Genomic DNA, 14,425 nt, shown 5'->3' with positions numbered 1-14,425 from the left:
CCCGGGCCGGAATGGCTGTTGCTGTTTGCTCTCCACCCCCCGCCAGCCTTGAAGAACGGGAGGTGGAGGCCCTGGGCTCCATGCAGGGAGGCTCTCCCCAGGAGCCTGACACACTCCTGGGAAGGCAGATGGATCACCTGCTCTGGTCTGATCTGCTGGAAGTTTGTGGAGCTCAATAAGGGACACACCCGCACGCTGCTCACACTGAACTGTTGTGTTCACAGGAAGTGCTCTCTGCTGACACCTCTGTCCATGTCAGGAACTGTTCAGAGCAGCATAGGTTTGCTATGGGAATTTGTTCCTGCTCTGTACAGTTTCTGATACGGACAGTGGTGTCAGCAGAGAGCTGACAGACAGAAAAGAAATTTAAAAAGAAAAGAACTTTCTCTGTAGTATACAGCAGCTAAGTACTGGAAGGATTAAGATTTAATAGAATAGAAGTAATTTACAAATCTGTTTTACTTTCTGGCACCAGTTAATTTAAAAATAAATTGTTTTCCACCGGAGTACCCCTTTAAGTTGTTGTCTCTTTTGCAGCCCAATTTTGCTTTCCTCCCATTTCCCTACTCCACCATCCCCTCTCCATTTGTGTATAGGCTGCATGCAGCCTGATCCCCAGAAAGCTGCTAGTTTGACAAGATGTACTTCTTGTTGTTTTAAAATGAATAAAAGTTTGGGAGGGGGTAGCAGGGAAGATAAGAGGACAAAAATGCTTTATATTTATTCTGATATGATATCTAACAAAGTTTCTTACATTTGTTATTTACTCTTGTTTTATGCAAAGTTTTTTGAACTGACAGTGAACATTTAAATAGGCCTGGTCATTTGAACAAACTTTGCATGATCAATAGTACAAGTGACTATAAGACACTTAAAGGGGTACTCCGCCCCTAGACATCTTATCCCCTATCCAAAGGATAGGGGATAAGATGTCAGATCGCCGGGGTCCCGCTGCTGGGGACCCCGGGGATCGCTGCTTCAGCACCCCTCTATCATTACTGCGCAGAGCGAGATCGCTCTACACGTAATGACGGGCAATACAGGGGCCGGGGCATCGTTGGGTCATGGCTCCGCCCCTTGTGACGTCACGGCCCGCCCCATCAATACAAGTCTATGGGAGGGGGCGTGGCGGTCGTCACACCCCCTGCCATAGACTTGCATTAAGGGGACGGGCCGTGATGTCATGAGGGGCGGAGCCAAGATGTCACGCTGCTCTGGCCCCTGTATTGCCCGTCATTACGCACAGAGCGATCTCGCTCTGCGCAGTAATGATAGCGGGGTGCCGCAGCGGCGATCCCCGGGGTCCCCAGTAGCGGGACCGCGGCGATCTGACATCTTATCCCCTATCCTTTGGATAGGGGATAAGATGCCAGGGGCGGAGTACCCCTTTAAATAAAGGGTGAGATTTATCAGAACTCATCTGCAGAAAAATTGCTGAGCTGCCATCTGATTGGTTGCTATGGGCAACTCAGCAATTTTTCCTCTGGACAGGTTTTGATAAATCTCCCCCAAAGTCTGCAGAAAACTGCTAAATAAATACCATATAAAAGTTATATAATGTCCTGAAAAATAGTGCTGCTCCTCATAGCTTAGAGCAGGGACCCTCCGCCATCTCCCGAATGTGGCCCCAGAGCTCAGAGAGACCGCATGCTTTAGACAGCACACGATTTCTCTGAGGTCCGGGGCCACGTTCTGAAGATTGTGGAGGGTCCCTGCTCTAAGCTGTTTTCCACCTGACAACCCATATTCCCGTGAAGATATTTCCTCTTATATGTAAACCAGATAAAGACCAGAATTACATCTGAATGGTGGAACATGTAATGAACAGATAGGTTCTCTTAAGCAGGAGTTCTCTTGAGGAGATGCCAGTTTTAGAGACGAGCTCTCAATTGGGACCCAAAGAGGGTACTCTTTGATGCCCATATGGCCTAATAGTTCATGTGGTATGCAGTTCAAAAATAGCACAGCTCTCCATATATTTAAATTCAGAAAGCTAATACTTGGTTTTATTTCTCACCACAAAAAGCACAACGTTTCAGCAGTGCCATACTGCCTTTGTCAAGTACAAGTTTACATGTGACCAGTGCATCTTTTATAATGCCTACTCCTCTCCATTAATCATTCATAGCCCCTCCCCACAATTACCGTATTTTTCACTGTATAAGACGCACTTTTTCTTCCTCAAAACTGGGGGGGGGGGAAAGTCGGTGCGTCTTATATGGCGAATACACCCCTATCGCGGCGGTCCCTGTGGCCATCAACGGCCGGGACCCGCGGCTAATACAGGACATCACCGATCGCGGTGATGCCCTGTATTAACCCTTCAGACGCGGCGATCAAAGCTGACCGCCACGTCTGAAGGGAAAGGGACACTAACCCGGCTGTTCAGTCGGGCTGTTCGGGACCACCGCGATTTCACCGCGGCGGTCCTGAACAGCCCGACTGAATAGCCGGGTTAGTGCTTACAGGACACCAGGAGGGACCTTACCTGCCTCCTCGGTGTCTTCTCTGTTCAGGGATCCCCTGTATGGCCGGCGCTCTCCTTCCTCGTCATTACGTTGTCGCGTACGTGCGTCGGCGTGCGTAACGACGTGATGGCGGTGACGGAGAGCGAGGATACCCGGCTGGCAGCAGAGACGTTCCGGAGCGATGTCGACAGCGATGGAGCGACATCCAGGGCAGCGGTGACCGGTCTGGAGCGGCGGGGACACGTGAGTATTACCTCCTATACAGTGGTCTTCAATCTGCAGACCTCCAGATGTTGCAAGACTACAACTCCCAGCATGCCTGGACAGCCAATGGCTGTCCGAGCATGTTGGGAGTTGTAGTTTTGCAACATCTGGAGGTCCGCAGGTTGAAGACCACTATTGGGTTCAAAATCTTTATTTTTTTTTTAGATTTTGCACCTATAAATTGGGTGCGTCTTATACGCCGGTGCGTCCTATAGGACGAAAAATACGGTAGTTACTCAGTAAACAACAAGTGTTACATGAACACTTAAAAAAAAGTCTGCATTTACAGAGAATTAGACAAATCCGTTATCACAAAGGTGGTGCTGCTTTGCTTTTTATTTCTTATAATGGGTTGTTCCTGGAAAATACTGTTGCTAAAATGTTTTGTTTGGACATACTGCATTTGTACTATGGCCTATTTCTCACACTTTCCCTGTCTCTGCCATGTTAAAAAGCATTGTGTAAACCTAGATTCTTTACATGTCACATTTCCTTGTAGAAATTCCCACAGTATTTCATTGTAGTGCCTTGTTTTTGTCCCCAAACAATATCTTCTTTCTCATTTGTGCAGCCTCATTCTTGATTCCCTTTCCTACGCTGCCTATACTATGTTTCTAAATATAGAAAGCTACAGTATACATTACAATTTTCACATATGTTTCATGCCATTAGAACTGCTAAGGTTGACTTGTATGAATATGGTGGATTATCCCGCTAGTCTACGATGAGAAATAAAATGTTCATTGTGAGACCTACACAAAGCAAGAACAAATAACATATTCACTGTAAATGCAAGTCAATGTATTTAAGATTAGCCCACAGCACCCACTGATTTGTCTTGTACATTTTACTTTTACTTTATCTATAATGTATTGTATTTTCTTATGAAGCCATCCTGCAGGAACAATGGAGGAAGCGACCCCTAATTTAAAAACGCTGGATCTGAATCATCATTCCCACTTCATTATTGGTTCTGTATCCGAGGACAACTCTGAGGATGAAATTAGCTCCCTGGTTAAAATTGATCTTCTAGAAGACAAGGAACGATCTTCTTCCCCAGCGTCTATATCCTCAGACACCATTTCTGACATGGGATTATCAAGCTATCAGGACAACCTTGCTTTACAAATGCGGTATGTTCACTGCCTGTTACTTTTTTCCATTATGGTCATCCTTGTAGTATTCGCCTCAAAAGGTGTTGTTCAGCCTCTAAAAAGGATGAAGATGGTTGTCTTAGGGTGCATGCACACCACGTTTTCAGGCTACAGCTGCCGGATTCGGCTGGGGGAGGGGAAAACCATGCGCTCCCGTACCCCAGCCGGACCAGCGCTGAAATCCATTTACTTTAATGAGCCGACCAAAGTAACCGTTTGACTCTGGTCGGCTCATTTTTGACCCGTATCCGGTTTTCTGACCAGACCTAAAACCGTAGTATACTACAGTTTTAGGTCCAGTCACAAAACCGGATACGGGGAAGTAAAGAGCCGACCGGCGTCAAACGGTGACTCCGGTTGGCTCATTAAAGTTCAATGGGTTTCAGCTCCGGTCAGGCTGGGATAAGGGAGACATGGTTTTCCCCTCCCCCAGCTGGATCCAGCAGCTGTAGCCTGAAAATGTGGAGTGCATGCAACCTTGGACTGGGCAATCTCTGGCCAGAGATCCCAAGGGTGTCTTGTGGCAACTGAAAATTCCATTTAAAAAAAATGAGCCAGATAATTTTTAGGTGGCAGAATTTAAGCGGCGGTAGCTCCTTTCCTAAAGCTTCATAGTGTGCATTGTGCAGTTGAATCTCATTGACAGCAATAGGACTCTGCTGCATTGGAATTTTCAAGCAGAATTTCTCAGACTGAACCTAGCCTTACTGCTGAAGCCATGGCTAAAATGAAGTGTCAATGCCCATAGAAAAGGTCATGCCACTTTGTACAGTTTATATGATAAGTACTTCTATTTCAGTCATTTTATACATTTATTTTTACATAAAAGGGATATACATTTATTTTTTGCATAAAAGGGATATAAACAAAGAACAGTAGGCTATTATAATGTAATGTGCCTGTAAATTGTAAGAAAATTAGCCGACTGGAAAGTTAGAGATCAAAGGCATCACTAAAACTGCATGGTAGAACAGTCGCAGATAAAAGATCTACATTCGTCAGTCGTATATTGTGAGAAACAGGCTAATCAAACAGGGAGTACAGATGTATGAACCTGTAAGTATCAGAAATAATGCTAATAGAAGCAGAAATAGGAACTGAAAGAACCATGTAACCCAAGTATTTGCCTCTTGTCAGTAAAAAAAATTACACTTCTAAAATCTAGAGTTAAAGAGTACCTGTAATGATCTTGTTACATTTTATAATCCTCCCAGTTCACTGCCCCTATCATGATAAACCACCCCTGCCTTTTATTTTTATTATTTTTTGGTTTTCTACCTTGATATTGCTCTCTATTTTCTGCTCAGTCTCAGTCAGATTCACAGACTGGGAAGGGGCGTTACCCAGTAGGCATGACATCATCTGAAGCCATACAGGGGAGAACTTCCTCCCTCACTCTGCTACACACAGCCCAGAGCAGTTCAGTGTGTGCGGGTGTTTCCATTTGTGCTCTCCAGACATCCATACAAAGCAGAGAAGCAGATGTTCCATCAGCCTTTCCCAGGAGTGTGGCAGCCTCCTGGGAAGGGTTTTCCTGCATGGAGCCCTGGGCTTCTATCTCTTGTTCCCGGCTGGCGAGAGGGGGAAGACAGTGTCTACAGCCGGTTCCAAAGTCTGGGTGAGACGTTCCAGTAGGGCCCGCAGGAACGTGGACTTCCCCTGTCCAAATCTGAAGGACTCAAGTCTACAGGGAAGAGCAGCGGACCTTCTGCTACCCCGGAACCCCAGCAATGGGGGGTACGGGGTCCAAGAGAGTCTCTGGAGACCTATGGGTCACAGATCCAGGCCAAGATGGCGGAATATGAGGAGCTGGGCAGAAGACTTCGGAGCCTGAGGGAAGACCTGAAGTTCTCACGTTACCAGGCTGACCATGCCTCAGGTTTTCTGCTCAGGCACTGAAGATAGAGGTCGCTGAGGTGGAGGAGGCCAGAAGGAACATTGCTGGGGGTACAGGGATCTTTAAAGAAAAACTGACAAATGAAGACAGGTTTAAAGTGATACAAGCAGGTGCAGAAAGCCATGTAGACAGCAGTGAGGAGGATGATGGAGGGGAGGAAGGTGACGGAGAGTCGGGTAAAGGTGAAGCTGTGGAAAGTGAGGGGGATGTCACCCCTAGTGCATGTAACCCCCCAGCCCCCCCAGGATAGCTACCCTAAGCCATATCAAGTGGTGTTACCTTCTAGTGATGGTGAGGATAGCGGTGAAGAGGACCTGGCAAAGTGGGGGTTTGTTGAGAGCACTCATACAGCAGGAGTCACCTACCCACTTGGAGGATTTCGCCTTCGGTGAGGATCTGGGCAAAGATGATTTGGTGAAGAAAAAGAAATAAAGTTCAAGAAACGGTGTCCTTTGTGTTTCTTCCTTTCCAGCAGTCTGGGCCAGCTGTGAGGTTGGTTCAAGCTGCTGGGCCCCCCAGACTGCCAGATCCCATTTCTATAGTGGAGCGGGGCCAGCATAGGGGGTATGGCATGGCGTCAAAGATGGCTGCGGACGCAATAGATGTGAAGCCCACACATCCTGTCGGTAGGGAAGGGCAGGATGGGCTCATGTTGGGCAGCTCTGGCACTACATACCGCCCCAGGGTGGCGGGGAGGGGGGGGCGTGCCAGAGGCGAGTTATGCCGCCGTGTGCTCAGGGGGTGGTTCCCATGTGCTGTGGGCATTACCGGCGCTGCGGGGCACTCCTCTGTGAGGGGAGGAGTGTCCGTGTGCCGGTGGAGGAGAGCGGGTCCAGTTGGTTGGGGGCGGTCCCCCGAGTACTGTGTGTTCTGCGTGCGCTGCGGGGCACTCCACCTGTGAGGGGGGGGGGTGTCCGGGCACTGGGATCAGCTGCAGCGCCCGTGTTGTCGGGCATACTAAGTGCAGGCGCTGTGGGAGGAGCTGGGGTGCACTTGGAGGGGCAGCCCCAGACTCCAGAAGTCACATCACCAATGAAGAAGGAGCCATTAGCGTCGACCCCAGCAGCTAGGCCAGAAAAGAAAATCTATCTTAAACCAGCAACACTACAAGTCAGAGCCAGCCCAGATTTTGTTAGGCAGGATGCTAAGAGTGCAAGATGTGAGAATGATGGGTATAGTAGTGTGGTGGATGAGAGGAATGTTGTGTGTGGGAGTGTCAGTGGAGTAAATGTTGGTGGTAGTAGTAGTGGTATGAATGGGAAGTCTAGCATGAATGGAAATAAAGATGAGAGTAGTGGTATGAATGGTGGTATTAGTGGTTCTGGTTCTCGGTCTGGGTCTGCTCCGGCTGCTCCCACCCCCCCGGTAGTGACTGCTCCTAGGAGCTATGCCGATGTCTCTGCCGGGGGTTCAGGGGGGATCCCCATCTGGCTCTGGAGGCCACTTGCAACAGCGCCTCCTGGAGGCTCTACGCAGGGGCAACAGGTCGATCCAGGTAGAGGGGAAGGGGTGAGGTCAACCTGTCTTTCTGAATAGAGAGGCATGGTTTGGGGGCTTTCCGAGAGTGGAATGGGTAGGTGGTCTGGTCCCTCCTGACAAACGGGCAGGACAATAACCGTAGGAATGTGGTCCGTCTGATATGGAGGGGCGAGGATCTGCCCACCTCGCACAAAAGTGGTTGAGCTCCTCCTTCAGATGGAATTCGGGGTGAATGACATCTTTGCCCAGATTCACCCCTACGGTTCGACAGAGTTTGATGTCAGTTTCGTTCAGCCAGAGGGTCTTGAACTCTTCTGGTCAAACTACGAAGTGGCAAAGAACAAGCCCGGCTGGTGGGATTTCGCTGTAAAGGCGATATCCCATCAGAACTCTGTCAAGAAAGTGGACGTTTTGACCCGTAACGAGTCACTTTCTTGTTATGACATCATGACCTGGCTCGGACAGTATGGGGATGTGACGGACATGCCCAAGAAAAACTTGGATGAGCACGGGATCTGGTCCGGGGCCAGGACGTTTTTCATCAAACTCAAGCGTTCAAGGGAGTACGGTTGCCCACATTCCATCAGCTGCCTTCCTTGGATGTGATAGGATCCCGATTTTCTACCAGGGGCAGCTTAAGGTCTGTCACAGCTGTGGCAGCCCCACCCACTTTAGCGTAGCCTGTACTGTGCAGGTCTGTGCTTTGTGTGGTGGGGTGGGTCATCTGGCCGCATCCTGTAAGCAGATCTGGTGCCACCTATGTGGTGTCCTCGGGCACCCTTTTAGCCGTTGTCTTAGAGCCTACGCCGGTGCAGCGGCAGCTCTGGCTGAGGAGGGTACGGGCAGGGATGGGGGCACGACAGGGCTAGTGAGGAGGAGAAAGGGCCCCGCCAAACGAAGGCGGGAGGAAAATCGTAGAAGGAGTAGGGAGCTGGAGAGTGGCCAGGTGACAGGGGTAGCTCCGTCCCCTGCTCCTGAAGCTGGCCCTGTAACCACTGAAGCCCTGGAGGAGAACGTGCTGAATGAGGAGATTAGGAGGCTTCACAGAGAGGAAGGCAATATGGCCGACCCTTCCGATTCCTCCCACTATGAAAGTGTGGGTGAGTAGAGCAGGGAGAGGCCCAAAAAGAAAGACGAGGGCAAAAGGAAGGGGAAAAAGAAGAGGTCGTAGCCCTTTGTTCCAAATTGTACTGCTGGCCAGGTCCAAAACGGAAGCCTGACTGCCCCCCCCCCCTCTGATTGACCTGTCAAACCGGTGCCTCGTCCTCGCTACCATCTCCATCCTCTCCTTGGAGTGGGAAGGTGAGGCGGGGTGCCTAGGGAGAAAGAGCCTCTGGAGGGAACTGGGCCCTGTCCTGTCGAGACACCTTCCTCGGAGGGCAGGGCTAGACCAGGGTCAGATGGAGACGGGGACCGTATGGACCAATCGGAGTCTAAAAAAGGTCAAAGAGTGGCCTTGCCCTCTCGTCCTCTTTGGGGGATGAGGGGGGCTAAAAAGAAAGGAAAGCAAAAGTAAAGGGTGTGGCCGTCTAATTTAATCACCCTCTATGGCGGCACCACCCCATTGACGCTGGCATCTATTAATTGTGCCAGCATAAAGTCTGATATGGCTAGATTTGCAGGCTTTGATTTTCTCGGCCGCGTTGAAGCTGACATTTTCTGTTTACTGGTGACCAGTTTGTCAGATCTGAGAGGGGAGGCGCGGTCCCTCCCGCTGGTCTCTTGCGGCTGAGCCGTATAGTGGGGTGGTGGTCCTTTTTACCGCTCCTGTTGAATGCCGACGGGTAATAGAATTAGAAATGGGGAGGTGCCGGATGCCTTCATGAAGGGACAAGAGCTCCGGCTCATTAACATCTATGCTCAACAAACCAGGTGGGGCCGTAAAGATCTCTTTATGAAGATTAAGCCCTTTCTTTTTACAGGTCGGCAAGTGATTTTTGGAGGGGACTTCAATTATGTCAAGAGGTCCCAAGATAGTAGAGGTTAGGATAATAGGTATCGCCTGTATCGGGGTCTGAGGAGCAAACTCAAACTTCTCGTCTCGACTGGTGGTAGCCGAGAGTGAAGTCCTTGCTGATGAGGTGATAGGCACGCATCTTTGGTTTTTGAGAGGGATTACGAGAAATACGGCTCGCCTCACCCTTACAGAAACTGCAAGATGTCAGTGAGTAGTAAAGTTGTCTCAGGACTGATTGATAGTACAGGGTCTCTGAATCGGTCCAGATCAGGGATCCTGGAGGTCGTCAGATCCTTCTACTCCTGCCTCTTGGGGAGGAAGGATCTGGATCGAGATGTGATGTCGGGTTTCCTGGCTGAAACCATTCCTGAGCCAGGGGTAGACCCCTCTCTTGATGTTTTGGCAGAAGAAATCAGGGAAGAGGAAGTGAGACTGGCGATCGAGGGGCTTGCCCCTAAGAAGTCGCCAGGTCCAGATGGCTTAACATACTTCCCCCTCTTGACTGAGGTATTCAAGGAGTGTCTCTCCTCAAGCACTCTGCCGAAGTCAATGAGGAGGTCAGCCCTGATCCCAGCCATATTGAGAACTGGAGGCCAATAACTCTTCTCAATACAGATAAGAAGCTTCTGGCTAAGATACTCTTTAATCGGTTAGTTAAGTTTGCGCCCGACTCCTTTTGGAGGCCCAGCGCTGCACTGTTCCAGGCCAAAGCACCTCAAGTGCTGTCCTTAGTGTCAGTGGAGCAGAGTAGTGCAGATCTCTGGAAGGGGTACTTGCTGTCCTTGGATCAGGCCAAAGCATTTCATTGGGTGAACCACGAGTACCTCTGGTCCATTCTCCTGAAATATGGCTTACCGAGTACTTTAGTTAATTGGCTTAAAATCTTGTATGCAGGGGCAGAGAGTTTCCTGCTGGTGAACGAGTGGTCTGGCCACTCTTTTGAGGTGGGGTTCGTAGTCCGTCATGGTTGTCCTTTGTGCCCGCTCTTGTATGTGTTTGCGATCGATCCCTTCCTTAGGAGGGTGAGTCACGGGCCATTGGCGAGAGTCGAGATGAGTCTGGCAGAGCCGGCTGTCACACAGAGAGTGGTGGCGTACGCTGACGATGTCACTATTTTCGTCTCCGAGAGGAGGTCGATGTGGTGATGTCGGAGGTGGACCGCTACTCGGAGGCATCCGGGTATAAGATCAATCGGGATAAGTGTGAGAGTCTCTGGCTGGGAGGGGAGAATCCCACGTTTGATCTCCCGGACACCCTTCCAGGGCCCCAAGAAGCAGCAAAAGTCTTAGGCATCACATTCGGCCAGGATGATTATCCCACCAAAAACTGGGATGGTAAGCTCCAGGATGCCACTCAGAGGGTGAACTAGTGGAACTAGTATCTGGGCAGTGTATGTATCTTGCTAGAGGCTTACTATACTAGGATCTACAGCCTGTTTTTCCAACTGTTATGGGGGAACAGGATGAACCTAGTCAAGAGGGAGGTTACGTCCCGCACGAGGAGACTAGGGGGTTTATCTATGGTAAACCCAGTGGTGTTCTTTACGAACACATTCTTCAAAGCTAACATTGCAATCCTCTGGAAAGAGAGGGCTCCTCTGTGGGTACTCTCCTGCAGGGAGTGGTTTCGGCCTTTCTTCCAGGAATGGGAGAGAGGAGGGCGAGTGAAGGACCTCCGTACTTCCCATGAATATCTTCCAGCTTACGCTACCCCGACTCTGAAAGCGATACATCGGTGGAGTCTGGGAGTGTGGGAGATCAGGACCCAGTCAAGGCAGTTCCTTGACAAACTGGTTCTGTTGACCCACTTCCAGAAGCCTCTGGCGCTCAGGGACCACCCAGGTCGGGATCTGAGGGTGGGGTTGTATCTTATGAACATGAAAAGGATCCCCCAGAAGTTTTGGGACTTGGCCTGTTGCTGATTTCAGGGGAAGCTATATGTGCTTCCATCGGCTAGAGTCGGCTAGAGACTTGCCAGCCTTACCTATCCGGAGTGGGCTTATGGGGTATTTAGGAACTTGGGTGGCCGAGACCGGGGCACTTTATTCTCAGTTAGCTTAGTGGTTAGGTACTACACATGGAACGCACTGTGTTTAGTGTTGACCTAACAGAAAATACTCTCCGAGATGGAGGTCTGTAGCAATATTACCGGTGACCTCGGCAAGATCAGGTCTTTGGAGTATGGCAGTCTTGGTACCAGTAGGGCTTCTTTCCTGTGGAGAGATTTTTCTTTTGATGTGCCCTAGGTACTAGACCTTTTGGGTAGAGTACCTTAATTTTGGATAGGGGTAGTGTTATAGGGATAGAGATGGGGTGAGAACACGGTTAGTTTTAATGGAGGGATAGAATTAGGGAGAATTGTAGGGGGCGTCAAGGAAAGAGTTAAAAATTATCTTGAATGTGTCAAGTCTGCCATCCTTCTTCCTGGTGGTGGGCTAATGCATGCACATTCTAGCTTTTTGTTTTGTTTTTAAGCTCATATGATATGAAGGGCTTACAGGTGACCAAACTTGGGCCTAAAGTGGGTTGTGGTTCAGTGTGTATAAGTTGGTTGGGTGGAGTGCTAGGTGGGCAGGGTGTATTTGTGGGTGGTGGTGTTTTTGTTTGTTTGCTTTGGGTGGGACCTGACATGGGTCAGTTGAGGACAGGACTTTGTGAACTATATGAACGTTATGGACTCTTATGGACTCGTTATGGTGGTGTGGGTGAGGGCACAGTTTTAGTGTAGTTTTTTTTTTCTAGGGCTTTCTATTGATTTTATTAAGGGTTTTCTGTAGTGCATGTTTGTTTATATATTTGTTTATTTATTTTCTATATTGTTTTTGTATCTAGAGTTTCATATTATTAGCGTTATAGTATAGTAGTTATGGCAGTCTGACCAGTTATGTTGATATGTGGTTTATTTGGTTTATTTCAGTTTTTTTTGCAGTGGTGTGCTTATGTTTTCTATTTTGTTTTCTTATTGTGTGTTTACAGAGTATGGATGGTTTTGAGTTGCAGCCGGGTAGTGCTAAATTTAATTTAATATTATTAAGCCAAGTTGTGCTATTTTTATGTTCATTTTCGGTATGTATGCTGTTATGTTATGCTGTATGATAGTTTAGTTAGGTAAGTGGGCATATTTATTTATTTAAATTTTTTTTGTAAAGCTGGGCTGGCCGGTTAGGCAGGGTTTTTTGTTTTTGATTTATGTTATAGCTGGTTAAGCTTGTTTTCTTAAATTTTTTTTGTATTTGATAAGTTTTGTATTTTTATAATAAAAAGAGTTTCAGTTTGAGATGAGCTATGATTGGCTTAGGCTGCACACACACCCCTCAGCACCCCAGACTGCATTTCCTGGTTTTCGACTTCTGCCAGACCAGCAGGAGTCCAAAGTCTGTGCAAGAGATGGGGGGGAAATTGGCTCTGGACAAGTAGGGAGCCTCCCCCCCCCCCCTCAGCCTTCCAGGCAGCACTTCCTGTGTTCGGACTTTGGTAGAAAGTCTGTGTATGAGTTGGGGGGAAATAATGTGCTCTTGAGCTTTTTCAAGCACAAATAAAACATAGAAAACTTTTTTTTTTTTTTTAAATAAAGTATATTAGAAATATTTTTCATTTACCATAAGGAGTGCAATAGCAAAAATTCGTTTTAATGAGAGTGCCCATTTAAAGGCTTCTGAAAAAAGAAAGCTGGGATCTAATTGGTTGCTCTCTTCACTGATCATCTGCATATGGTTTAAGCCGCCTCCCCCACTTGTTTTTAAAATATAGAAAGTAGAACTATTTGTGCACAATACACAAGTTTTATCAAAACCTTTTCACAGTGTCTGTGATGATTTGGATTTTCATTATATTTAATAAAGGTGTCTCGTGGTAACTTTGTAGTAAGCAACACCTAATTTAAAGACATTCATTTTGATTCACTATTCAACACAGTACCCCCTCCGTATCTACCAGCCACAATACACTTAATAAATGACAGCTACAGTTTTCTTTCCTAGTAACTGTTAGCCATAGTAATCCATCTCATGCTTTAAATAACAGTCAGCCAAAGTCCCCCCAATGTAACAACCAGCTACAGTTCTTTACCCCCCCCCCCCCCCCAAATTATAACTGCCATCCATGAAAACTTGTATTGTCCGCATGCTTACATTATTGTTCTCCTGGACTCTCTGATGTTTTATCCTCTGGGGATTACACACAGCTCTGTGTTGTGCAGTCTTTCATGCAGTGACAGCTTTCTTCCCACTGTTTTACAGTCCCCTCCTCTACTTCAGTACAGGAGGAAACATTCTTAGTACACACTGCTATGTTAGAGGATAGTGCCCACTCCCGTCTCTCTTTTCAAAGAGTACCCGTATGCTCTAACTCTCACATTTCTTCAGATTGGCCCAAAGAGACTCGTTCCACACTGGGTTGTTTAGGCAACCATATGACATCCAGTAAGTTCTGTGCATGAACCTATTGCCCTTTCATGGAACTTGCTTCAGCAACCCAACAGTTCAGCATGGACTGCGTAGCTTAATGCCTGATCTGACGAACAAGCAGGAGTTCAGGTTTACAGTTACACTTTAGGCCTCGTCCATACTACAGACATTCAGCCAGCGGAGTTGCATTGGTTAAATTCCGCTTGCAGAGGGTGCCGCCAGATGCTTGGGTGGTAGGACTGCGCGGGCATTGCCACCTATATAGTTCTAATGGATTTGAGTGGATGTTTTTTCCCTTGGCGGAATTCCGCAATCTGAACAGAGCTGCACAGTCCCATTGAAGACAAGTGCTGCAAGTGGAATTCCACTGTGGAAAGTCCGCCATGTGGACAAGGCGTCAACTCCTTGGGGACCTTGGCAATACATGTACACCCTAGTCCCACCGCCGCTGTCTGAAGCAGCCAGGACCAATGGCTATTGCTAAACATCCCCAATGGGGCTTTAATACTCAAAGTTGATAACAATGTCTAAATGTGGCATAAAACACTTCTTGCTAGCTCAGGGAGCTGATCTGGACCACCACAACAAAATCCCGATCAGCGGAGATGGCAGGCAGATGGGTTCTACCTGCCTCCGTCCCATCCAGTTTGCACTCATTCAGGGCAGGAAGCCATGGCAGCCTGGACTAATGGAGCACCAATAACACTGATCAATGCTCTGCTGTTGCACAGCATTGTTAAGTGTATGCAATTGAAAAAATAGTGGAGAAAAAGAGAGAAAAAAAAAGATAATTGGAAATAA

The 14,425-nt window shown here is 48.0% G+C and overlaps 1 protein-coding gene across 2 annotated transcripts in view; it reads left to right on the top strand.

Annotated features, from left to right (window-relative positions):
• ACACA (acetyl-CoA carboxylase alpha) overlaps window positions 1-14,425 on the top strand; it is a 403,267-nt gene that overhangs the window by 40,958 nt on the left and 347,884 nt on the right. For both annotated transcript variants that reach the window (XR_008888830.1, XM_056557545.1), the window contains exon 2: window positions 3,623-3,865. Coding sequence is in view for 1 of the 2 variants with exons in the window: in XM_056557545.1 (XP_056413520.1) it covers window positions 3,639-3,865 (227 nt within the window). In the remaining variant the exon portion in view is untranslated. The remainder of the gene's footprint in view (window positions 1-3,622; window positions 3,866-14,425) is intronic.

This window comes from Hyla sarda, chromosome 2 (genome assembly GCF_029499605.1).
Source record: "Hyla sarda isolate aHylSar1 chromosome 2, aHylSar1.hap1, whole genome shotgun sequence".
NCBI classification, from domain to species: Eukaryota; Metazoa; Chordata; class Amphibia; order Anura; family Hylidae; genus Hyla; species Hyla sarda.
This window is presented reverse-complemented; position numbering and strand designations above follow the sequence as displayed.